The following is a 27,050-nucleotide window of genomic DNA, read 5'->3' as shown; positions in this document are numbered from 1 at the left end:
CACACCAAAATGATGTCACCCTTTACAGACATGTACATTTCATAAATAGTTAATCTGTTTTTGTACTCAATTGTTTCCTAAAAGTAACCTCTCATTTTTATTCCTTGACCACCATACTCCCCCCAGGCGATCCTCTTTATAAACAAGCCTCTAAATACCTTATCAGACAAAATCAGAGCTAACTGTTAACTTAGAACATGAATCAAACATGGCCTCCACCTCCATGTGTCCTATTCACACAACGCCTTTTGGATTACCAGAGTTAGTATCACTCAACTGTAATATAATCTCAACACAAATTTCTTTGACTATTTTTCTGATGCTTCCCATAGGCAATGTATTACTCCTGTAACAACTCATATAATGCCCTCTCACACTGCACTTGTTGCAAGTAGCTTTTAAAGCTGGAGAATCTTAAGAGTTGGCCATGTGTCCTATATATATAGCTGGGTGTGGTGGCTAAGTGGACTCCAGCATCCACTGTAGGGGCCTCTGTTTAACCTCATGGTCACAGGTTCAAATCCTGGCAAGTCCACTCAGCCTTTTATCATTCTGAGGACGATAAAAAGAGTACCACTGAGTTGGGTAACAATAAACATCTGTTATTTAGTGCCAAGATACCCTTCAGGGCGAATGTGCGCTTTACAAATACACATTATGTTATTTGACTACATCATTAACACTGACCTTTGAACCCCATTACGCTTGTACCTTTGAAAGTATCCTCTAAGATTTTGCTACTTTCACATTTTTATTTTTCACTGTATAAACCATGTCTTTGCTTCCTTTATCTTTCTTTATTTCTTTCACACACAGCATCATATGTAACTCTACTGTTACCCTCTCAATGTTACATGCAAGTAAAAATTGATCTCTTGTGCATCCGTGACTTGTAGTGCCAAATTTGCATATTGCAACAAACTTTCACAAAGAAGAAACAAAAAATTCAATGGACTCCCCTTCCTTTTGGGACCTTTTTCCAAAGTGATAAAATTCTAAGATGGTACTGATACTTGGAAGTATCTTTGAGTTGTTTTACAGAAAGTTCAAAAACTTTCAAATCTCTGGAATCTTGCAAACGTAGCTCTGGCAAATGTTTTAAAACTTGTTGCCGCTCTGCATCCAAGCAATGTTGTAGAATAACTAACTTCCTTTCTAAGCCTAAATATGGTCCACAATCAGTTGCATAGGTGAGAAAAACATTTTCCCACTTGTTCCAACTTAAGGGAGGCCCACCTGGGACAGCCAGGAATAACAGGAGGGGTTTGCTTATTGAAAGCAGAATGAAGAAAATAATAAAGAATTCAGTTAATGTTTGTTGATCACTGTTAAAATAATCTGTTCACAGATAGTGCAATGATCCCTGCTGAAGAATCAAATGGTTATTGTGACTGATGTGATCCACTGTAAAGGCATGGATATCCATAGATGGCAACAGTTCTAAAATAGGGTATGAAAGAGGTAGTGTGAGGATCGCTGCTGGTAAGGCGATTCACAGCTTTGACTCATGATTCATTGAAAATAAGTCTGATAGGTATTGTATGAAAAGAAAACGAAAGAATTGTGAAAGAAGACCGTAACACTCTTAAACATTTTTTTTGTCTATTAGATATGTTAGACTCCCAAAGCTTTGAGCCTCTTTTGAATTCAATTAAATCTGGATCACTGTCTGATGCTGCGCCTTCGTGAACACTAAAGCACGACAGTGAAAGTTTCTCTTCTATTTGGATTGATCTTCTTAACTAGTCTATGTCTCGAGCTACTGTTTGTGCTTCCTGGAAGCATACCACGACTATTCTGCTGCTTATAAAGCCCTCTTTAGATATGTCAAAGTCTGAAACCATTCGTCTTATTTCACTTAAGCCAACCTAGACAAAAATGCTTCAAAAATATATAAACTCTTGTATCTTCTTGTCAAGAATCCAAAACTCTTCTTCATGGTTCTCAGTCTGGTTTCTGTCCAATCATAGCACCGAGTCAACTCTTTTAGGGGTCACTGGGCACCTTAGAGCAACTCTTGATGCTGGAGGGACTGCCGCATTTATTCTTCTGGACTTAAGTGCAGCATTTGATACACTTTATCATTCCATATATTGCATTCTTCTCTCGGATAGTGGAATCCGGAGCACAGCCATGCAATGTTTTTGCTCTTTTTTGCAGGGTTGTCCCTTTCAGGTCATTTCTCATTTCACTTCATCCTTTGTTCGCCAAAAGACGTTTACAGAAATGTGCTTTACGTATAAGTTTCAAAGTCACTGCTTAAAAAACTACAGCCAGGGCTGATTGCAGCTGCCAGACTCCTGTGTAATAGTCCTCAGCATGTCTAGGTCCCAACCTACATGCGCAAGCTTCACTGACTACTGAAAAACGTACGAAGGGGCAGATTTACAAGTTCTGGCGCATCTCTGCAAAGATGCGACACGCAATTCCCTCAATGCGCCACCACAAATGCGCCGCATTTACAATGCGGAGCACCATGCCGCAAGGATAGGGTGATGCGTGTCGCATCCTGTGGTGTAAGGGCGGCGCATTGCTGGAGTTGTGTTGCAAGCGCAACATGGCTCGAGCAATGCTCAGGAGCGCCCTATGCCTAACATGCTGCGTCACTCCTTACGCCTGCTTCAAGCAGGCGTAGGGTTTTGACGCGCCATGGATGTAAAAGTGAGTCAGTGAAAACTTGTAGTTTTCACTGCATCACTTTTACAAGGCGTTCCTGCGACAGAACACCCACCCTGCGCCGGAACGCCCACATGAAACCTAACGCAGGTTTCATGTGGTGCACGGCTTTACAACGCGACGCATCTCCCTAGATGTGTCACGTTGTAAATAAGGCGCAACGTGGTGCATGGTTTACGCTGCCGACGCAGCGGCGTAAATGTGGCGCATGGGGCTTGTAAATCTGCCCCCAAGTTTAAAGAATTGTGCTTTATGTACAAAGCTATGACCCAAACTGCCCCTAATTATCTTAACAGCCTTGTTTCTCGTATGTCCAAACCACCTCCTGCACCCACGTGACTTGGCCTTGCTGTCATCCCTCGACTGAATTTTGTCGATGGGGGAAGAGGGTGCGGAGTTGGGGGAGGGTTTGAGTTCTTTTAAATATTAAGGGCACAAACTGTGGAATGCGCTGCATCTCAGATTAAGAAAATGCACCTCTATGGAGACCTTGCTTTTTAAAGAACTGTTTGCATTTTATCTAGTCTGAGTGTGTTAGCGCTGGGAAGCCCTGTATGGGCATTCGTGCGCTCTATAAATTCAATTATAATAAAATTGTCACCAAAACAAAACTGCTATTTTTATATATATATTTTCCCACTAGATGGCAGTATTTGGCTATCGAAGTACACTCACTAACTTGACAGAAACAATAACAGTACGAACATCCATGAAGCCTGTAGAAGGTTGATCACACAGGTTCCAAACGTGAGGACTGTTCTAATTCCAAATGTCAGAAACAACTTGCTTTTGAGCTTCCTTCACATACGTAACCCTTCCATTGGTATCTCAGGGGCGGCTGGTAGCCTTAGAAAATTTTGGGACGAGCTAAGTGGCCCACTGCTTCCCAAAAACCTAAGTTAAACAACCCCTCCCCCAACAATCCCGAATAAAAACAACCCCATCCACCTAAAACCCTTAAATAAGCACTAACGTAATCACTACACTTACATGCATTACACATGCCTTATAAATAAAATACAATTGTACTTACCCACGAGCTCCACGTCATCCTGTTCCTCTGCAGTCTGATGCACAAAGAATGATCCCCTACAGAAGGTGCGGTACCCCACTGGCTCAGAGCCAGCAGCAAAAAAATAAAATGATATTTCAGTATTGTTTTATATTTAAGCCGCTGGCTCAGCCAGCGTGTGTAGGGAGGGGCGGGGCTGAGGCATGGGAGGGGGAGGAGGAGGAGGAGTGCTAGTGAACTCCCTAAGTACTCATGTGGGTTTGACTGGCCGTCTCAGGCCGACCAATACTCACATGTGCACTTAGGTTTCCCTAACCCGGCTGTATTGAACAGCCAAGTTAGAGAAACTACCCAGACTCCATGGGCTGAGCAGGCCAGGGCATCTTTCTAGCCTGCGCAGGCCAATACCCGCACCTCTCTGCAGCGTGGGGATTGGACAGGGAGTCTGTGACGAGTCTACGGTGTTTGCTGGGACAAGGAAGTCCCAGATCCAAGGCGCAACGCGGGAGACGACCGGCAGCAGGTATGTTTATCTTTTTTTAAAATGTTTTATTCTTATTATGTTCCCTCCCCAGGACCCCTCCTGTGCTCCATCAAGCACTCCTTTTCTCCACTCTGTGTATGTGACGGCCGACACTGATCCCCTAACTATTCCAGACCCTGCTCCTATGCTGCTAACCAGCACGAGAGCAACACCAGGTTAGGATGGAGCGGGCTGTCTAAGACAGCTGGGTGGATAGCTTCAAAGTGTGTATGTTAGTTTGGCCGGCACAAGACAGCCGGCCAAACGGACATGTGCACTTTGGAGTGCACGGTCAGGTACTGCTCCAGTCTTCTGCTGTCAATTGGTAGCAGAAGACATGCGCCTATTTCTCCTGGCTCAGGGGCAGGCTGGTGGCTGTGGCTCTCCATAGTGAAAAATAAATGCCATTGTATTTTTCACATTTAGCGCGATCACAGTGGGCGGGGAGGTGATAGGCTCCCCGTCCCAATGTTAAAACTGCCGCTGTCAGCACCACACCGCATAAAAGCAACACACACACCTCAGAATTGCCGCATTATTGGACTGCTCAACTGTTTTACTTTATCACAAGTCTGGTCACACAGCACCACCAGCTGTCCAATGCACTGGAACAGTTGGCCGGAAGAAGGATTTCTGGATGCACACAGACTTCCTATTCAACCAGCACTGCTCCCTCCTGTCAAACATGCAATGTTTCCAAATATATATATACCTCTGGCATCTGAGAATTCACACCAAAACCACAGCTAATAGGTTCACCAAAAGGCTGTTATTTTGTACAGGTTGTGCCTCTAAAACTTTCAGCGCTGTGCACAATAAAATCAAGGAGTCAGTATAGTACTTTACGTTGGCCTCCGGAAAATGGTTTCCATATTCAATTTGCTCCTTAACAGCAATACTGTAGATTTGACTACCTACTGAGAAAACACATTTTGATATAAAGGCCTCTACTTCTGATTGACTTCTTAAAAGCACTGATAAATATGGCGTGTTAGGGCACCGTCCAGGAATTATCCTTGTCGCCATTGTCAGATCTGGTGCTCGAAAAACACGCACACAGACCAGGTTGAAGATGAAGTTATGCCACAACTCGCATCACAGCTTCTTATATCAAAGCCCTATCTCAACTGTCGCTCACATACTTTGGGTTTTGACTTCTGGGGTTGGGTGGTGCCAGCATGTTTAGAAGAAAGGAAATGGTTTCGATATGGAAGGTGCCACAGTATGTTTGATGAGGTTGTTGTGAGTTTGAGACAGTAACCATGGTCAATGATGCCGAGCACCCACTGGTCCAAAGTGATATCCTGCCAATCGGTCAAGAACTGTTGGAGTCTGTCCTCGGCAGGTGTTGAATGATCGGGAGGAATATGCAGAGTCATTGTTTACTGAATGAGGCAAACTTTGCAGGCATACCTCTACTCCTTCTCTTGGCTCCGTAGCCGTTCCACATGCCAAGAACAAATGCTTACACAGTAAGTAAAATAATCCGTTCGAGGCATGTATGACTGTAGATACACATGCTTTGAATAGAGTTTAAATTTGTGCCCTCTAAAAGCAGTGGCTAATCTGTGGGTGTTGCAATTGTTAGAAAGAGTGTTTTTAGCACTGCCTGTCCTACCTTCGCTTGTTGGCATGCTAAAATATCCCCACAATAATTTTGAGGGAAGGTGTGTGGTGTAGACCATATATCTACTTTGAAAACATCAGCTAGTGGGATGTTATCTAGAAAAGCCATTGAAGCCCCTATCTTAAGTGTAGAAAGTGCTCTAGGGGGCTTGAGTGAAGTTCTTTTGGCTTTAGCATAGTATGTCTGAATGCATTTTACTATCCAGTGGGCAATGCCAGACTAGGACATGGGTTTTCCTTTGTGTCGGAGTGAAAAAGCAATAAAAAAAGTGTTTTGTTTCCTGAAAGTCTTTTGTTCTGTCAATATAATACATAAGCACTCTTTTTAGGTCTAGTATATGGAGCACTCTTTCTGCTACTGTGTCTGGGTGAGGGGAAAATAAAGGTAGCTCAACTGTGTAAGGTGGAAGTGAGAAACCACCTTAAGAAGGGTATGAGCGAAGCATAACTCTATCTCTGAGAAACTGGAAGAACGGTTCTTCTAAGGTTAAGGCCTGGAGCTCAGCAACACACCTAAGTGAAGTGACGACTATAAGGATAGCTACTTTCCTTGACAGAATTTGTATAGAGCAATTATGCAACGGTTCAAATGGAGGGCCCATATGTCAAGTGCTCCACAAGACTTACCTCTGCTTGTGCAGCGATTCCGCAGAGACGACAAGAGCGCCCGTCCCTGTACCCACCTGACCCTCGTGGACAGTAGAACCCAGCAGGGATGAGATGGACGCAGGGAAAGGAGCCTGAACAACAGCGGTAGGTAGGCGCGCAGGGTATCTCGGAGTGGCCTATAAACAGGGAAACTAAGGTCAGTGAAGAACCCCAACACACCGTAGACACACACACAGATATATTTCCTGTCCTAGACTCAGGGAACTCACCATACTGCGGTGACGAAGGTCGCAGCACGGCAGTTGTTCAGGTGAGGTGTGTAGGACAGGTTATGCAGCAAATCAAAATTCAGTGCTCTTGCACAAAGGTCAATGGTATTAAACGCAACTTCCCAATAACACTCCGGGAGGACGAATGCAATGTTAAACGCTGCTCCAGTGTAGAGAAAACAAAACATCAAGGCGCTTCTGCGCGAAAAGGCAAAAGGTCATCAAAGGCAAAATCATCAAGGGCAAAATCATCTAGGGTAAAGCAGAACTGGCGCGGTGCGCTGGCAAAATCATCAATGGCAAAAACATTCAGGGTAAATCAGAACTGGCGCTGTGCGCTGGCAAAATCATCAATGGCAAAAACATTCAGGGTAAATCAGAACTGGCGCAGTGCGCTGGCAAAATCATCAATGGCAAACAAAGAGGAGAACCCCTTCAAAGGAACTAAGTGTCACGGGAGGGGCAAGGGTTGGGGAACCTGATACCTGGAATGCTTTCCAGAGAGAGGACGATGGTCGTTGCAGGTTTCCCGCGGGGATTGAAAGCGTTCGCTTTCCGCTGGTCAGCTTCGGGACGCTGTCTCGCGCTCGGGGAATCCAAAGGAATACGAAGCGCCGAGCCGGCGGGAAACGCGGTGTTTAAGCGTTTCCCCCGGAAGCGCTTCTCTGACCCTTGCGCTGAACGAACGACTAGACCGGTCCTCGACTTCCACCCGGAAGTGAGTATTCCGGGTCGTATCTGTGTGTGTGTTTGTAGTGGCGAGGAACGGCAAGCGCCGTAACGTGACACCATAAGCCTTGTTAAAATAATATTTAAATTCCACATTGGTGCTGGTGGAATCCGAGGTACAATTACTCTTTTGAGGCCCTCCATAAAGGCTTTTACTGACTGGTACCTTGAAAAAGGACAAATGTCATCTATTTTGAAGGTAAGCTGCAACTGCGGCTAAGTGTAGTCGTATGGGTGTAAAAGCCAAACCACAGTTTAGCAAATGCAACAAGTAACAAACAATGTTTTGTATAGTAACATTAAATAGATCAATACTGTAATTACGACAGTAAAAGACAAATCTTTTCCATTTGGTTCCATAGTGCGCCTCTAGTAGTAGGTCTATGAGCTTCTTTAAGGATGGGCATAAATTCTGGTGGGGGGTTTAGGTAATTAAAATCTATAACCTCAGGAGCCAAATCACTAGGTTCAGGGCCGGATGTGCAACCCGTTTTTGCATGAGCAAAAGGGGTTGCGACCCGTTTGCGCATGCAAAAACCTCATGGGCTATGAACAAAGCCTATTTAGCGAGTAGCAAATATTTTGCGACTTGCTAAATAGGTTTTGCGACTCGCTATTAAGAAGGGGCGTTCCCTTCCTAATAGCAACCGCAAAGCCATGTACCAATGTTTTGCAACCGCAGTTGTGGTCGCAAAACACTTGCAAATTACCACCCTCTTCAAGAGTGTGTTAATGGAGTCGAAAATGAGAAGGGGTCCCCAGGGGACCCCTTGCCCTTTGTGACAGGCTCTGAAAATATTTTTTAAGGGTAGGCAGTGGTCCCGGGGACCACCACCTGCCCTTAAAAACTAAAACTAAAACTAAAACTTTTCATATTGTTTTAAAATGCATCCCGTTTTACTTTAAGGAAAACGGGCTGCATTTAAAAAAAAAGCTGCTTTAATTATAACAGTCCCAGACATGGTGGTCTGCTGAGCCCAGCAGGCCACCATCCCTGGGAGGGCCTGTCATTCCCAATGGGCTCGCAAATTGCGAGGCTTATTAATATTCATGAGCCTCGCAATTTGCGACCCTATTGTGAATCGCAAACAGTGTCTCTGACACTTTTGTACATCCCTTCTGCGACTCGCAAATTGGGAGTCGCTATTGCGACGCAATTTGCGACTCGCAAAATTGTTGGTCGTACATCTGGCCCTCAGTTCCTTGGGGTTTAGGTGCCTGATTTCTCCATCGTTTTGAGTGAGAACATCCGGCTTGAGGGGAAACTTCTCGTGCGATGCTACTAATAGGTCGAGTAGTGCTGTGAACCATAGAGGTCTTTCCCATGTGGGGGCTACTAGTATTAGTGTGAGGGATATTTGGCTGCATTTCTGAACCAGAAACGGAAGACAAGGAAGAGGTGGAAAAGCTTAGGCAAATAACCCTGACCAATTCATCCATAGAGCATGACCCTTGGATAGCGGGTGTGGGTATCTGGAGTCGAAGCTTGGGCATTTTGTGTTGTTTGCAGTGGCGAACAGATCTATGTGTGGGATCATCTATCTGTGTACTAGAGGAGGAGGACTTTGGGGTGGAGTTCCCACTTGTGAACTTGTTGCCGCATTCTGCGGAGGAGGTCGGCAAAGTCGTTGTCTGTTCCCGGAAGGTGTTCCACTAAGAGATGAATGTTGTGATGTAGAGCCCAAGGCTAAATGGTATGAGATAGGCATGAAAACTGGAGAGAGTGTGTGTCCCCCTGTTTTTGTACATAGTACATGGTTGCCATATTATCCGTCTGAACTAGGACAACTTTGCCGATCAGGTAGTGTAGCTACGCTTTCAATGCTAGGTGAACAGCTTGAAGCTCTAGGTAGTTGATGTGGAGACCCTGGTGTTTGGTGTTCCAGAGACCCTGAATTGTGAGATTTTGTAAGTGAGCACCCCAGCCTGTGAATCATGCAACCGTTTGTCAGGCTGATTTGGGGAACAGGATCAATGAAAAGCAACCCTTTTGTCAGGTTGTATGTGTACCACCACTGCAGAGAGCGATGAGTGCGGCTGTCTACCAACACAAGCTCTTCCAAGTGACCCTGTGACTGAGACCATTGTTGTGCTAAACATTCCTGAAGTGGACACGTGCAGCCATGCATGTGGTACTATGGCGATGCATGTTGCCATCATCCCAAGGTGACGCATGGCAGTTCTGACAGTCAGTTGTTGGTTGGGTTGGAAATGTGGTTGCAGTGTCTGGAAGGTCTGGATCCTGGCTACATTGGGCTAAGCTAGTCCCCACTGTGTGTTCAGGATAGCTCCTAGATATGGCTGGATTGAAAAAGCTGAAGATGCGATTTTTTTAAATTGATGGTGAAGCCTAGTTGATGGAGTACATCTATAGTGTCCTGAGTGTGCTGTAGGCATATAGACAGAGTAATGGCTTTGATGAGGCAGTTGTCCAGAAATGGTAAGACATGGATATTTTGTCTGTGTAAGTGCGCTGTTACCACTGCTAGGCACTTGGTGAACATGCGAGGTGCTGTAGTCACTTCAAATGGGAAGACGTTGAATTGATAATACTTACCTACAATGACAAATCTTAAATATTTGTGATGAGCAGGATGTATTGGAATATGGAAGTAGGCATCTTTCAAGTCGAGGGTGAGAGAAAGGCGCGTTGTTGCAGAAGATGGAGTGACCATATGAAAATGCTCTGACGGGATGTAATGTCCTTAGATCTGATACAGGCAATAGAGGTCTGTCCTTTTTGGGGATTAGGAAGTAGAGTGAGTATACTCCTAACCCCTGGTGCTGTAGAGGGACAGGTACAATTGATCCGTTAAGGAGAAGGGCTTGGCTTCCTGTGTGAGCAGTATTTGGAGTTCCAGAGAGATCTTGTGAGAGCAAGTTAGAATGTTTGGAGATGTGTTGATGAGCTCTGAACAACAGCCATGCTAGATAATGTTCAACACCCATTGGTCCGATACTATGGACAGCCGATTGTGAAGAAAGCTTTGTAATCGTCCCTTGACAGGTGTTGTGTGATCGGGGAAGGAGAAGGGAGTCACTGTTTGGTGGCAGGGGCAGCGCCACAAGGTGAGGCACCATTGCCTCTACCCTTTGCATTATTTTCCCTGTATGTGCCTCTGAATTATCCTCACTGAGAAGAAGGGTGACTCTGGCCGCAGTGGTACGAGGAAGTGGCTTCAGATGCTGTTGTTATGGCACCAACTCTATATGGGGAGTGGCAAAAGGAGCCACAGGGATTTGGGGTTTGAAGTGTGCCCATAGATTTGGCGACCTTTGTATCCTTTTTCATTTTCTCTTATTCCTCATTAACTTGAGGGCCAAAGAGATGTTCCTTGTTGAATGCGACATTGAGAAAGGATTGCTGGACTTCTGGCTTAAAACCAGATACGTGCTGCCAAGCACAGCAGGGCAATAGGAAACTGGTTTAAATGCCCCGTGCTGCAGTATCTGCGGATTCAAAGGCGCATCTGACTAGAGTATTAGAGATGAGCTTGCCCTCAGCCACTATCTCTTGCCCTCTCTTTTTGTACTCTTCTTGAAGGTGCTGAAGTTCCTCCATTTGAGGAGGGCACTTCTTGTGAGGAGTCTTTGTGTATTAGCAATGTGCCAGTGGTAGGAAGATTGTGCAGCCGCTCTTTTGCCTGATGCGTCGATAAGTTTACTTTCATTATCAGGAGGGGGTGAGTCACTCTGTGCTTGTAAGTTGGCACTTTTCCTTGCATTGGAAACCACTAGAGAATCTGGTGGAATCTTCCCTCTTAACGTAAATTGGGTCTGAGGATGAGCGTTATATTTCTTAACAACCCTGGTAGTAATGATGTGTGCTTACGCAGGGACTTTAAAAATGGCACAAGTATGACTAAGCATACCCTTAAGCATAGGGAGATATTGGGTCCCCATATGTGTAGTGGAGAGGGTCTCAAAGAGGTTATCCTAATCTAAGGATTTCTTATGTAAGGGTCCCTGATGGTATGTGGCAGCCCTCCTAATAAGCTCCTGGTAGGAGGTGATGTCATCAGGAGGTGATGGTCTAGCCAGGTATAGTTGTGGATCCGTGTCTTCTGGAGGGTTCATGTCACATCCTGAACATGGGTCTGGTGCCTGTGATGCGTCAAATATATAATCTTCTGTGTTTTGCTCTCCCTGTGGGGACCCTTGAGGGGTGATATCAAGTGGATCACCCTGTGGATGTGGAGGAGAGGATGAAGATGAAGATGTAGAGGAGGGGGCTAGAGGGTAATCGAGGAGGTGGAGAAGGAGGAAATAAAGGACTGGTTGCTTCATCAGTCTTTGTTTTCTTAGGTGGCACAGGCTGACCAATTTCTTATCCAAAGGCGAGTTGTTGCTTGTATGGATGTGAAGCTGGTGCTGGGACCACTTCTTTAGCCAGAATACACCCAGTGGGGTGAATATGTATCTGTTTTTACTTGGCGTCAAGCTTCTCCTTCATCATATTGAGGATTAGCATCACAGAGGAGCCCAAGTCCTTATGTGCCATTTTTGGAGTTTTGAATGCCGAGATATGTTTTGGTGCTGAAGTGGTAGGTGCCGGAGAGCCCGGAGCTGAACATGGTCAGATCAGTGCTGAGGTGGAGGATTTCAGCAAGCGTTTCGGAGCCGACCCAGAATGCCGAACGTATGAATCTGATTTTCGGTGCCGACCATGGCCTGTTGCCCATGGTGGCCGGGGAGCTTACTGCTCAATCAACCCCAAATGTTTTTTAGGTGGGAAGACTGGGTTGTCTGTATTCACGGTACGATGGCCAGGAGTAAGATCGGTGTTGATATCTAAACGGAGCCCTTGTTGGAGACCTCTTCTTCTCCAGCGGATGCCTCAAAGATATTTTCTTCCTAATGTACAACATCTTCAGCCAAGATGTCGGATTCCTCATGGAAGTCACGTTGCTGCATTTCTCTGTGGCATTCTCTTTGATCCCGAAGAGTTTTCTTTGACAAACGATTTGCAGGCCTCACAGTCTTCTTCCCGGTGGTCAGGGGATAGGCAGAGATTGCAGACCTGATGTTTGCCGGTCCGCGAGTAACTGGAATGGTACTTCGGGCAGAAATGGAAAGGGAGTCTGTTGCATCAGCAGGACATCATTGATGAAGCCGAATGAAAAGAAGCGAAGCCCCCAAGGGCGAGGCCGAGCAGGCCATGATCGAAGCGCGTCGGACCGATGGAAGATGGTTTTCTTCGCTCAAAACGCGGAGGGTGATACTCCGTTCGAGACCAGTATAGACGAGGGTGCAGGTGAGAAATTACAAAGCGAAAGTAGTCCGAAGTGGTCTCGAGCAGGAGAGAAGGAGCACACGACTGAACCCGACAGTGGAAAGAAAACAATCTAAGATAGAGACAATGCCCATGCACAGTATTCCCAAAAGGAGGAGTCACTCTACCTCATGACTCAAAACACTTCTTTGAAGAAAAACAAACTGCACATATTTGTACCCAACTCTAAATGGTGGCAGTATGCAAAGCATGCGTATCTGCAGCCACATATGCCTCGAACAGTCTCTACCATAAAGTCATCATCCGCAGGTGTTATATGCAGATCTACTTTATGATATGTTGCAGCTCGTTGGGATGACACTATTGTAATTCGTAGTGTCATCAGGCAGGGAGGGCTCAATAGGTACCATTTTTAGGTCAGTGTCGTCTTGAGGGTCGACATCATAATCCTCCCAAGGGTTGTCATGATCATGGGGGTGGTACATGAGGTCTCAGAAGACTTCTGCAGGAAAATATTGGTTTAGACTTCATGTGTCTGACTGCAAGTAGGTAGGCCATGTGGGAGACTTTGGTGAACAGTGTTGTGAAATTTGTAGTGAATAAGTCTGAAATGGCGGTAGAGGTGTTGAACGGGTGCCATTGTGTGCCACAAATTTTTTTGGTGGCAATATGGTAGGCTCCTCCAACTAAAGCCTTCTCTTTGGTGGTGAGTCTTCCAGTCTGAGGGTTAATAACGATTGTCCTTTAGAATTTTGCCCAGGACTTACTGCAACTTCTCAAGGATAGACCTTCCAGTTCCTCAGTAGCCCAGTAGTTACCCTGATTATTTTTTCGCCACTGGGTTTCTTCTTAATGCAGATAGTTCCTTGGAACCAGTGTGTTCTTTTATCTGTACCTTTTCCTTCGGTGACGGAGTTTTCGGCACTGAGGATTTCGGCTTCAAAGGCTTTGTTGGCGTTGAGTGGCTTTGACCTGGAGTCTTTGGCTTCAAGTGTTGTTTCTTGGTGCTGTGCTTGTTCTTTTGGCAGGCTGATCAGGATCAGCAGTCGACTTGTACTTTCTTGGCTCTGAAACCCCCTCTCTATGTTGACTGAAACCAGCTGGTTGTGGAGCACCAAAACATGTGTGTTGAGTAGCCAAGGGGCTGCCCTGCTGCCCCATACAGGGCATGTCTGTAGCACCTGCTGGGGTCCTTTAGGGTGTATTTGTGCTGACTGGTCACTATTCTCCTGAGAACTCTGCCTCGGCCGCTATCTCTATGTTGCTAGTGAGGCGTTGATCTCTTTGATACCTCAGAGTCTTTTTTATTTAAAATGCAGACAGTCTTTCTCGTTCTGCTCAGGAGAAAGACACAGCTTACACACCTGATGGTGATGACTATTTCACGTTGCACTGAGGGCACTATAGGAATGGAATCTGAACTACCACTCCTGAAGGCACATTCTCAGGAGTGGAAGGTGATTGGGCCCACCCCAAGGCAGATGGTCTGTGGGTGACTTCCCTACTGCTGGATGTCGAGATGGCAATGTCTTTATGGAGATTCATTAGAATCTGTCGCTTCTTCAAAAAAATGTTTTGGTTCCTCAGTTGTTAAGATGCCAAAAAGGCATAGAAAACTGGAGGTTCAGCCAAACCCGTCCAAGGTCAACGGTTGAGAAATACAATCTAGCAATGCAGCCGATAACCATGCACATTGCCACAGAGAGGAGGAGCCACAATATCTTGTGACTCAAAAGACTTCTTTGAAGACAAACAAGCTGCAAATGTCTGAGCCCAATAGTAGATTACAAGAATATTGACAGATTGTGTATCTACAGACACATATTACCATGTTCTTATCTGAATGCTGGACATAAAGTGTCTCAAAAGGATCGATGTTTATCCAAATGTTGATTCTGCATAAGAGTTCTGCGAAAATTCCCCTTTCATTTGACAGGTAGTAGAATATATGTGCTATGATGTCTCTAATGGGACCAGAGCTCAAAGCTGCTTCACAACCTAATTGTCGCGGTTTACGCAGTAGAAGGCCAGGGCGAGGCGCGCACCATACATCATCAGATTGTCAAGCCCAAGGAACGAGCCGGCCTGAGCGATGGACACCGCAGCGGTCATGTCCTCACTGCTGGAAAGCATAAATGCTCTCCAGCAAGAAGTACAGACCTCCCGTAGAGAGACCCAAGAGCTTAGGAACGAAATGGGAACCCTACGTAGGGAAGTAGCAGGGCTCTCAAGAACCAGTACCCCCGTAACCACAGGGAGAGGCTCCTATATTAAAGACTGGACATTACCACCACCCGTCTCATCCCAAGGTGAAGGGCCCAAAGGAACAGGTATATTTTCAACCCCAGCAGCCTCTTCATCGACTACCAGCCTCATCCCAACGGTCCATGTGATACAGAACCCCGGAATTCCTTTAGCCCCCCCAGAACGTTTCTATGGGGATCCCAAAAAGTTCGAAACCTTCTTACACCAATGCAGACTCCATTTTCTGTGAAAATCAGCAGTGTTCCAAGAAGACGCATCCAAAACGTCGTTTATGATGTCCTATATGGGAGGCAACGCATCAAACTGGACAATACCCTTAATGGAAAGAAACAATCCCGTGCTTCACAATTTCCAAGACTTCTGTGGGGAACTGAGAAAACTGTTCGATAGAAAAACTCAACTGCTTTCTTTGGATCGAGAACTTATGACATTACGACAAGGGTCACAGGACCTCCTTACATATATAACGACCTTTAACCGGCTCCTGGTGGAAACAACCTGGCCACAAGAAAAGCGTACCTCGTTATTCTATCAGGGACCTTGGGGAGAATTAAAGGACGTTCTTTCTCAAGTTGTCCAGCTTCCGCCAACATGTGAAGAACTAATTGAGCTGACAGTACAACTGGACCATAGGTTGCAAGAGAGAAAAGGGGATAAAAGCAGAGGAGAACCCAGTTTTGTCTTACCTCGACTCCGACCGTCTGTTGACGAACGCCCCAAGGGAACAGACGGGTCAGAACCTATGCAAATTGGCGGACTCAGAGGTCCGTTGACCCCAGAAGAAAGAGAAAAACGAAGACAACAGAAACTATGCTTATACTGTGGAAAAGGGGGACACTTTATAAGAGAGTGTCGGGCCAGAACCAAAGGCTCAGAGAGGGGGCCCATTCTCAAGACTCAAGCGGCCACTCAACAGGAAGCGGAAAACTCCTAAACCCAAGTCAGGACGGAATCTCCGTCTTGGGTTCTGAAGCGCTTAAGATCCCTTTTGTCTTGGCTAACACCATCCAGCCCTCTGTGGCCCACCTGAACGTGGACGTCACACTTTGGGTAACATCAGACTCGCCCGTACGAGTACCCGCTCTGCTCGATTCAGGAGCCCCGGGAAATTTCATGGATCAGCAATACGCAAAGAATATAGGAGTCCCCTATGTCCAGAAAACGACTCCTACCCTGGTAAGGGCGGTAGATGGGAAGGCGCTGACTTCGGGACCCGTCCGATACCAGACCATTCCCCTGGAGATGAAGATTACCGAAGAGCATTACGAAACCATAAGCTTCGATCTCATTGACGCCCCTCATTTTCGTCTGATCTTGAGAATGCCATGGCTGACGCTGCACGACCCTGTTATACGATGGGCTCTTCGTACTATTTCCTTGTCCTCTGAGTTCTGCAGAGCCCATTGCACTAAACATTCCACGTCCCAAGAGACTACTCTCCATACTCAAGCCGAGTACCTAGCGTCTGGGGTGGAAGCCATCGATCTTTGTTGTTCTACACAGCTTCCAGAAGAATACCTGTCATTTCAGACAGTCTTTGATAAACAAAAGGCAACCCAACTACCACCCCATCGGCCATACGATTGCCGCATTGATTTACTACCAGGAGCAGACATCCCCTGTAGCCGAGTCTACGCCCTTACTGAACCCGAAAACCTGTATCTCAAGAAATACTTGGACGAAAACCTAGCATCAGGATTCATACGACACTCGTCATCCCCCGCCTCGTCCCCACTCTTTTTATCACTAAAAAGGATTGTGACGAGTTGAGAACGTGTATAGATTATAGCGCCCTCAACAAAATTACCGTAAAAAACAGGTACCCGTAACCTTTGATACCAGTGTTACTTGATCAATTGAAGGTGGCTCAAGTCTACACCAAACTGGATCTCCGAGGGGCATATCACTTGGTACGAGTTAGAACAGGAGACAAATGGAAAACCGCTTTTCGAACTAAGTATGGGTTGTTCGAGTACCAAGTGATGCTCTCGGACTGTGCAACGCACCAGCAGCGTTCCAGTTCTTTATGGACGAGGTGCTGCGCGGATTACTGGACTCCATATGCATCGTCTATATCGACGATATTCTCATCTATTCCACAAACCTCTCGGAGCACATCACCCATGTGAGAACCGTGTTGGAACGCCTTCAACAACACTCTCTCTACGCCAAGCTGGAGAAATGTCTTTTTCATGTGCAAGAAGTCGCCTTCTTGGGATAAGTCATTAACGCCCGAGGCTTTCAGATGGATATGGCAAAGGTCTCAGCAATAACTCAATGGAGGGCACCTCTCAATGTGAAATCAGTGCAGAGCTTCCTTGGTTTCGGCAACTATTATAGAAGGTTCATTAAAGATTTCTCCAAGGTTATCCACCCCATAACCCGTCTTTTACGAAAGAATACTCCCTTCTTGTGGAACGAAGAAGCGGACCAAGTATTTGAGGAATTGAAGCATAGGTTCACCCACGCTCCCATCCTGTGTCATCCAGATTCTCGCTTGCCCTTCATCCTGGAAACAGATGCCTCACAACATGCCTTGGGAGGGGTATTGTCGCAACGGCATCCTACCACAGGGCAAATCCACCCAGTCGCCTTCTATTCTAAAAAACTCATCCGAATGGTACCCTTTAAGTTCACATACAACAACGCTGAACATGCCACTTTGGGTTGTTCACCCTTCTTCTGTCTTTCAGGGTTTCAGCCAAATATGCTTCCCTTCGACTGGCCCGTGGTTTCCAAACATCCTACTATTCAAGAACATCATGCTCATCTTCGAATCGTGCTGAAAGAAGCAAAGAAACAACTACAGAAAGCTCAAGACGCCCACAAGCGCTTCGCAGATAAGAAAAGAAATCCTGAACCTCTATATCAAGTAGGAGACTGGGTGTGGCTGTCCACAAAAAACCTACATCTGAAGGGACGGGGAAAGTTTTCACCCAAATACATAGGGCCGTACAAAGTGGATGAAGTCATTAACCCAGTCGCTCTAAAACTGTTACTCCCCCAAGCCTGGCATATACATCCCGTATTTCATGTATCTTTACTTAAAAGGTGTCCTGGTTCCATGAGACTTCCCTCTCGACCTGCCCCTATTGAAATAGACGGACAGGAAGAATACGAAGTACGAGCAGTACTGGACTCCCGATTAGTCAGAGGGCTTGTGCAGTACCTGGTAGATTGGGTAGGATACGGGGTGGAAGACCGAACCTGGGAACCTGCTAGTAACCTATACTGCCCTTTTCTAGTTACACGATTTCATGCTCGAAATCCTGGAAAGCCAGGTCGACCGCCGAGACGGCAGTCCTTACGAGGGGGCTCTGTCGCGGTTTACGCAGTAGAAGGCCAGGGCGAGGCGCGCACCATACATCATCCCCCCGGCGCTTCTCGGATTCAGCGCGCGGTCCGGTATGCAGGGCGCGTAAGGGGAGGCCGTAGTATTCACAAGCACCGGGCACTTCAAATCCCAGCATGCCCACAGACGACGACCCGGAAGTAGTTCCCGGCTGTTCCGCCGGACTACGATAAAGCCCTTCCCTTTTCCAGGGAACAGGGCTTGACAATCCTTTTTTGCACGCACTTGTAGCGGATGGTATTCCCCGCTGGATACGCGCATACAACAAAGCCTAGAGGCGGAAGACCTGTAGCGACCAAACACGGAACGCAGACCGCACCACTGTGGACGGAGACATCGCTGCATAGAGACCAGGAATTAAGCAACCTCCGATGCGTCCACGCCGAGACTCCCCTCCGGATTAAGATTTGTGAGTAGTGCACTACCAAGCGATTCCCTGATTCACCCCTGTTCGCTTTGCCATGCGCTAGAACTCTGGTTGGTGCACGGACAAGCGTTGGATTGCTTCACCCCTGTTCACTTTGCCCTGCGCTAGAACACTGGTTAGTACACAGACAAGCTCTGACTTGCTTCACCCCGTTCGCTTCGCTCCTCGAAGACTCCATGCACTTGAGACGCTCACCTATGCCCGGAAGCGTGCTGCCCCATGTATTACCAAGTCCTTGTACCCGTTAACAGCTCTGTGCGCCCTGAAGAGGTATAATCAACCCTAACTGTGACGTAACAGTGTGGGGGAGATTGACTGCCTCTATTTCTGCCAATTTCTAAAGTGCATTCTCGCGCTCAACCCTTGCGCCATCATTGAAGAACCCTTTTGTTTGACTTTACCGAAGTGCCTTAGTTTGCTGCTACTGTGTCTAGTAAGTATCGTTTGCTGTTGGGGTAAGAAACGTAACCTTGAGAACTTGAGTAGAGAGGGGGTGGGAAGCGCGTATTCACCTCTCTGTCGCTTGTCTCCCCTCTGTAGTTCTTCCCTGGGAGGTTCCTCTGCCGGGCCACAGATCCCATCGTAGACGCAGGACCAGAGATACCTCACCGCCCAGCAGCATTTTATTATTTTCTCCACTTCCCTTTTCCCCGGGGGGGCTTTCCCGCGCAGCAGTGTGGTTATTGCTCTGTGAGGGTCTGCGCCTCAGGGTCGAGGGGGGATAAGCCACGCTCCATCGCTCCCGACGGCTTCCTTCCGAGGTTAGTGGCAATTTTGTGTTCTTAAGCCACTAACTCCACGACACTAATTGGCTGCCTAGCAAACCAAACAATAGGTTGAATAAGATTTATAAAGTACTTTGTTGAATATGTGCTCTGTTGATTTGACTGTGCTCCCAGGGCCTGTATCACAGAAGTGCCCCGGGGGCATAACGGGTGCTTTCAGTGCGCCTCCTAAAGGCAGACTTCTGGTCCCGTGGACCCCTCAGATAGCCCCCTGCAGGCGGGTGCGCAGTCGCTCACTGCACCTGCTTGTAAGGGGATCTTGCGCTACCCGCAGGGAAGTGCATTTATTCTGATACGGCGCAATTTTCTTGTTTGCTCAGGGTTCACCTTTTGAAAGGTACGCCGTGGGGCAAAAAAGGAAAGTGCACCATAGTTGTAATAAGGCCCCTGGAATTCCAGACAATGGAATTTTTTGTCAAACACTCCATTGGCATCATCTGCTATAAGGCTGCTCATACCACAGAAAAGTGTGAGAAGGAAGGATGGAGGGTGAATCTTTCTGGAATAGGTTCCCTGAAAATATGAGATTTTCCGGAAATTCTTGAAGCTCTTGTATTAAAGACTAGAGCTATTCAGCAATCTGTTGCCTTTTCTGTAATGTTTAGTGCTCTACAAGGATCATGATTGATTAACCAAATGACTGACTGGACTCTACAATTCAGGTATGTACATCTTTGAAACATTTAGTGCTGGACAACATGTTGCATGTGGGTGTGGCAGAAAAACTGAAACGGGCAGCATATCAGCTTCAGCTTGGTTACCGATTCCTTCAGTCTAAGCATGTTCTCTATTGGTAGTGGTGTTTGCTTCGGGATACATCTCGCATGTGTAAGAGGTGCCTTCTGGATGTGTGTATATATTTATGTGCGTGGTATTTGTACAGCAAGAATAAAGCTGTTTTGGGGTCAGTTTAAGCTAGATTTGGGGTCAGTAGTATTTCTTAGCTATTCCTGTGTCTTTTGACACAGTTCAGTGACTTAAAATCACTGAGAATACCGAATACAATTTAGTAGCCTACCAAGCTGCATGTCCATACATCATTTTCACATATTGAAAGCCTCAGACTTTTGTGTAGTATTTACCGTTCCATAGGCTTTGGTAAATAGCATCACACTCCTAATCGTGGTCTTAGTAGGCAGCAGGTGGCTTTAAACCAGTACTTAACTCCACTTTACATCACCTCTTTTCCCCACACTTTTATCTAAACTTAGCTCATGAGAAGCCAACAATGTCATGGCACTGACTCTTCTTACCAATGTGATAAAACAAAAGGCCAAAACAACAATGTCCCAACAGGCTTTTCATAATTTGTTATATTGCTATATTATTATTATTATTATGTGTGTTCTTATATAGCGCTCAACTTACCCTTGGGCATCTTGGCGCTTGCATTGGGAACCCGTCCTGGTTTTTCCCTGTGAGATAACCCGTACTGGGTATCCCCAAGGTGAAAGCCAGGCATCCCGCCGCGGGGGGGGGCCGTTGTGGAGATTAAGCAAGCTTGTTGCCCAGAGCTGCATAGTGTGAACTCGTGCTTAAGTGGGCACCGAAGCGAGAATTATCGAGTCCGTGGACAATTGGGTTCCGGACCCTGCCGCGTCGGGAATTGAACCCTGGTCCCGGGTCTGACCTCTGCTTCAGGGTATGCCTCCTCTAACCAGTGAGCTACACTTCTCCACTACGATGTTATATTGTTATATTATGTTATATTATTATTTGTGACCCATTTACAGGAACATAATGTTGTTGTTTATTCAGTTCAGATCACTTCCCATGTTTTTATAGAACTACATTGTACAATGATAGTGTTTTTTATTCATATTCCTGCTGTTTTCCTCATGCTTACGATAATATCTAATTTACAGCACACTAAATACCTCTCATTCTTTTAGAGTTTATTGATACCAACCATGGTTTCGTCATTCTTAGTTTATTGTAACCTGATGCATTTTAATGGTAGTTGAATTCTAATGTCTTCTGTCCATTAACATCCCTCCTGCTAATGATTTTAAGTTTGCACAGATTTTCGATTATAACCATGTGTGCGATTGTTTAAAGTCTATTACTTTAGCTTATGTTGGCAGTAGACAGAGCTAAAGGCCAGAACAATAACACGAGGTGCGAATGGTCTTGCAAATCTGTGACTTTTCATTTAAGGCACCTGATTTCTTGCTCACAATCTCAATATTCATCCAGTTATTTAATTCACTGAATTGATCCTTTTCTCCATCTATTCCTGTCGTATATGGAATGAGGAAATGTTGTAAATCATGGATTTGATTTCTGAAGGTGCATCTGATTTTTTAGAATCCAGTCTGGTCATTGTGGAGCTGATGATCATTCTTTCCTTCATAACGAACTAACGTAACATGCAGTTGTAAAGCACGCGTTCGCCCAGAAGGGTATTTTGTCTCTGAATAACAGATGTTTATTATTACCCAACAGTACTCATTCTGTCAACCTCAGAAGGATGAAATGCTGAGTGGACCTGCTAGGATTTTCACCTGTGGCCATGAGGTTAAGCACAGGCCCCTACAGTGGGTGCATTAGTCCACTAAGCCACCAGACACAACTAAAGAGATGGCTTCAATACTTTGATAGCTTATTTTCTTGAAGTGTGACTGGATATAGTACGTGCCACAGAGCGCAATGAACACGTGTGCCTAATAGCTATATCATGCGTAACCAGCGGGAACCTCTGTACATTTGGCCAATAGATTCTCAAGCTCATATTAGCAATATAGCACTTGTACGTTTTCATATAGTGTATATTGCTGAAATTAAATAAATGAGGGTACCCTTCATTCGGCAATGTAGCCTGCGGTTCTCTCCTCAGAGTCGGAAGACAGTAGTGCAAGTGGGAGTAAGAATATACACTACTGTGTGTTCTGGAGTGTTTTCCCCGAAACAATAAAAGTGTCTTGTTTTCATGAGGATCCCTTTTTGGAAAATGAAAGGGTGACAAGTTCCTTCTGAGGGTTAGGGTAAAATGAGACAATTGTACATAGTAAAATGAAGCATTCACTCAATGTGATAAACTTTTAAATAGACTCTTTAAAACGTCTAGCTAAGTTATCAATAAAGGTACCTCTCCCCGTCAGACTCGCAGTGACCATTCAGGTGTTAAAAAAGCATACCCTTAGTAATGGGGCATTCTGTCTAGATTGTGGGGGTTCATACCCCAGTGCAATCGTTTTTTTTTTTTTGTGCTTGATTTTGCAAAGACAGTGCTTGTCATCAGTTTGTATTGCTTCTGGGGCATCTCATGTCCCTCTCGTGTCCTGTAGGCAGAGCACACATATCAACAGCCCTGGTTATGGCGTAGGCCGCTTAGTCGCTTAATGAGTAAGGCAATGCAACATCTCCCACTGAGTTTCTGGGTCTGAGTGTCACATGCTATTAGGTCTGGATAAGTATTTGCGTGGTTTTCAGAGAATGTGCACAGTTTGGGAATTGGTAGCAAAGTAATCTTTCAGCATTGCACCCTCCATTGTGTCTTGGGCCCGAATAGCTCTGCTTTGTCACTTTTTTATTTGATGTGGTAATAGGTATCACAGTAAGTGCGGCTCCTTTCCCATCAAGTAGTTCTCCACTGGTGGTAATATCTGGTCTAAAGTGGGGTCCATGCTTGAAGTGCTGAAGCCTAGGATCAGGGCATTTCCCAACCAAGAAAAGCAGTAACTTCAAAAGAAGTAAGAAGAAAATACAAAGATGTATATACAGATATTTCAGAATTCTAAATCATGGCGCTTATTCTAAGCGCCCCTAGTAATCCTGATGGGGCTGGACACAGGAATTACTGGTCTGATCGGGATTGTGAAATGTGATGTTTCATCCAGGGCCTACGGCATTTGGAAGCTGCCAAGAACTCTGGGTAAGATATGAGGCAAAAACACGAGATCAGAAACACACATATCTGCATTTTATTCCCATAAATCCCATATTTAGGAGTATCTTCTCCATTCCCGGAGTTATCGGTCTACCTGTTAATGGTAACTGTAGGAGAGACCTGCACAAGGAATACCAGGAAGAAATTGAATTGACTCAGAACGAGGGTTTATAAACGGTGTGACAGTCCATAAGCACTAAATGCAACAAAGCAAATCACTGATCAACAGGCAGTTTTTATTTATAATAAAGGTAAGTGGCATCATATAAAAAACAGTGCAATGCTTTCATTAACTCAAGGTAGACATTTACAAAAATTAAGGAAAAAGCTTACCAGAACAGAACATCACAAGGCGCATCCGTTTCTCATATAAATAGTAGTCTTCAGTGTTTTCAATCGCAGTAAATATATATTCTGTACTTCTTATCTTGGTAAGCGGACAAAATGAAACAAACTGAAAATAACACTACGGTGAATGGTAAATGAGGAAATGATTACAGTACAAAAAACAATGTGAAAAGGAAGACAAGTTTAAAGATGGTAGTGTAAGAAAGGGAGGAAAATAACACAAGGATGAGAATAAGTAAAATGATAGGCTGGAACATCTGGGAAGGTAAATACAAAGACAGAAAGAGTTATATTTGTGCAGTCAAGCCAAACAAGTCAAGTTAAAGCAGCGAGAAACTAACCATGGGAAATGTCAGCTTAATGAACATGTGATCTAATCAGAGGAGCTACAGGACTTTGGCAACTTCACAATGAAGAGGAATAGAAATAAATCAACATTCCTTGCCGGATTTCTATAATTCATTTACTCAGAATGCAGTTATTTCACGTTTGGCACGTGTGTTATTTAATGTAAAACAGTACAATATACTGCACACCAAAATGATTGTGTTTTGACCAAATGTGACTTCATTCTAGTGGGAAGCCAAAACATTTTTTAATAAGTTATTTAAATAATACAGAAGGTTAACCTACCTGTGTGCAATATTACTGTTTAAGTTAGGTACTTTATGAGTACTTCCATTTTTTCTCGAATTTATGAATCAAATACATGCTATAGGGGTGTAAGGCAGACACGCTTAAAATATAGAAAAAAATATCACAGCCAGGGAAGTATCCACGGACTGACAAAGGGCAGGCAATAAAATGTCATTCTACGCACAGTAAGCAGCAAAGGTCAAACGAGGTTTGATGATTCACAAAACAGAAGTTGATGGCCTATTTTTCTGGATAATAAAGTACTCCTGATTCAATCTGGTTTAAGCAAGCAAATGCACCTGGGCAAGTAGAGCAAACAAAAGTGCATATTTTTTAATACTTTTTCTCCAAAAATGAAACTCTGTCCCCACTGGAAAAAAGACACTTCTGCATTTTCTGGACAAGAAACATAAAGGGTTTTCAAATTTACAGTCGGACTTGCACAGGATATGTGAGCAAACTCTTCTGTTTTTATAAACAGCATACATCTGTATGAGAAATGTAGGTAATGTATGCATGAAACTAGGGGAGATGCACGTGGATTAGCAAAAACAAGCATTTACAATGCAATAGGTCTCGTAACTGCGAGTTTTAGAGCTATTGGTATTGTAAATGGCAATGCCTTTTGAAAAATTAACAGATATTGTAATTTATAATAGTAATTTTCCACCAGTACAATAACTACCACTATTACTATCACCACAGAGTGGTAATAGTAATAATTGTAGTGGTGGTTATGGTACTTGTGGTGGTTGTTGTGGTGGTAGTATTGGCACTGGTGGTGGTGGTTCTGGTGGTGTTAGTGGTGGTGGTACTGGTGGTCTACGTGGATTTTATTTCATTACTTATGCTACTGCTGGAATATTTCTAACAAATAAATATAAAAACTAAAAAACATTATAATTTGCAACACCAATAGATCAAACTTTAGTAATGCCAGCCCTATTGCATTGCAAATGCTTGTTTTAAGTTGCAGGCATGAGGTGCATCATGTACTTCTCAAAATACAATCTTAAATTTGTAGACACTCGTAACAGTCCTATGGTAGGAGGCAGTTGTTTAGCCAGTGTAAGGCCAATAGCTCACACAACTTTGCCTTTTGATACCTGAAGTTTTAAATTACAATAAATGTAGTAGACCTCAGGCAGGAGACTTAAGTTACCAGTAACTGTGGAAAGAGCAATAACTTTAGAAACTGGTGCTTTATTTCACCTTTTCCGTGGTGTGAAGGTTACTGTTTTATTGCGTTCGAATGGGCACAATGGGGCTTATTTACAAGTCCCTTGCACCGCCGGTGCTTCACTTTTTGTGTGGGAAAAAGTGACGCAGCGGCAGCGCAAGGGGCTTGTAAATAAGCCCCAATGTCATTGGCAGAATGCTTTAAAGATCCCTGGCTCTATAGCGGCTCTGCTGACCTGGTTCTCTGGCTCTACAGCAGCTCTGCTGACCGGGTTCTCTGGCTCTAAAGCAGCTCTGCTGACCTGGTTCTCAGGCTCTATAGAAAATCTGCTGACCGGGTTCTCTGGCTCTACAGCGGCTCTGTTGACTTGGTTCTCTGGCTCTAGGGCGGCTCTGCTGACCTGGTTCTCTGGCTCTAGGGCGGCTCTGCTGACCTGGTTCTCTGGCTCTAGGGCGGCTCTGCTGACCTGGTTCTCTGGCTCTAGGGAGGCTTTGCTGACCTGGTTCTCTGGCTCTACAGTGGCTCTGCTAACCTGGTTCTCTGGCTCTACAGCAACTCTGCTGGCCTGGTTCTCTGGCTCTACAGCGACTCTGCTGGCCTGGTTCTCTGACTCTACAGCAGCTCTGCTGACTTGGTGCTCTGACTATACAGCGGCTCTGCTGACCTGGTTCTCTGGCTCTAAAGCAGCTCTGTTGGCCTGGTTCTCTGGCTCTAGAGCGGCTCTGTTGACCTGGCTCTCTGGCTCTACAGCAGCTCTGCTGACCTAGTTCTTTGGCTCTAGAGCAGCTCTGCTGACCTAGTTCTTTGGCTCTACAACAGCTTTGCTGACCTGAATATCTGGCTCTACAGCAGCTCTGCTGACCTGGTTCTCTGGCTCTACAGCGGCTCTGCTGACCTTGATCTCTGGCTCTAAAGCAGCTCTGCTGACCTGGTTCTCGGGCTCTACAACGGCTCTGCTGACCTGATTCTCTGGCTCTAAAGAAGCTCTGCTGACCTGGTTCTCTGGCTCTACTGCGGCTCTGCTGACCTGGTTCTCTAGCTCTACAACGGCTCTGCTGACCTGGTTCTCTGGCTCTACAGCAGCTCTGCTAACCTGGTTCTCTGTCTCTAAAGCAGCTCTGCTGACTTGGTTCTCTGGCTCTAGAGCAGCTCTGCTGACCTAGTTCTTAGGTGAGCAGATCTGCTGACCAGGTTCTCTGGCTTTGAAGCAGCTCTGCTGATCTGGTTCTCTGGCTCTAGAGCAGCTCTGCTGACCTGGCTCTCTGGCTCTAATGCAGCTCTGCTGACCTGGTTTCTCTGGCTCTACAGCAGCTCTGCTGACCTGGTTTCTCTGGCTCTACAGCAGCTCTGCTGACCTGGTTCTCTGGCTCTAGAGCAGCTTTGCTGACCTGGTTCTCAGGCTGTACAACAGCTCTGCTGACCTGGTTCTTTGGCTCTAGAGCAGCTCTGCTGACCTAGTTCTTAGGTGAGCAGATCTGCTGACCAGGTTCT

The 27,050-nt window shown here is 45.5% G+C and overlaps 2 protein-coding genes across 2 annotated transcripts in view; both read right to left on the bottom strand.

The window, feature by feature from the left end:
• Window positions 1-3,794, bottom strand: part of KIAA0408 (KIAA0408 ortholog) — a 165,737-nt gene extending 161,943 nt beyond the window's left edge. Inside the window, exon 1 of the mRNA XM_085611855.1 lies at window positions 3,710-3,794. The gene's annotated coding sequence lies outside the window, so the exon portion shown is untranslated. The remainder of the gene's footprint in view (window positions 1-3,709) is intronic.
• The window catches only part of MTCL3 (MTCL family member 3), a 427,396-nt gene that overhangs the window by 37,524 nt on the left and 362,822 nt on the right, over window positions 1-27,050 (bottom strand). The window contains exon 7 of the mRNA XM_085611860.1: window positions 23,729-24,000. Within this exon, the coding sequence (XP_085467986.1) occupies window positions 23,890-24,000 (111 nt within the window). The 3' untranslated portion in view covers window positions 23,729-23,889. The remainder of the gene's footprint in view (window positions 1-23,728; window positions 24,001-27,050) is intronic.

The sequence above is a fragment of the Triturus cristatus genome, chromosome 6, assembly GCF_964204655.1.
Source record: "Triturus cristatus chromosome 6, aTriCri1.1, whole genome shotgun sequence".
Taxonomy (NCBI): domain Eukaryota; kingdom Metazoa; phylum Chordata; class Amphibia; order Caudata; family Salamandridae; genus Triturus; species Triturus cristatus.
This window is presented reverse-complemented; position numbering and strand designations above follow the sequence as displayed.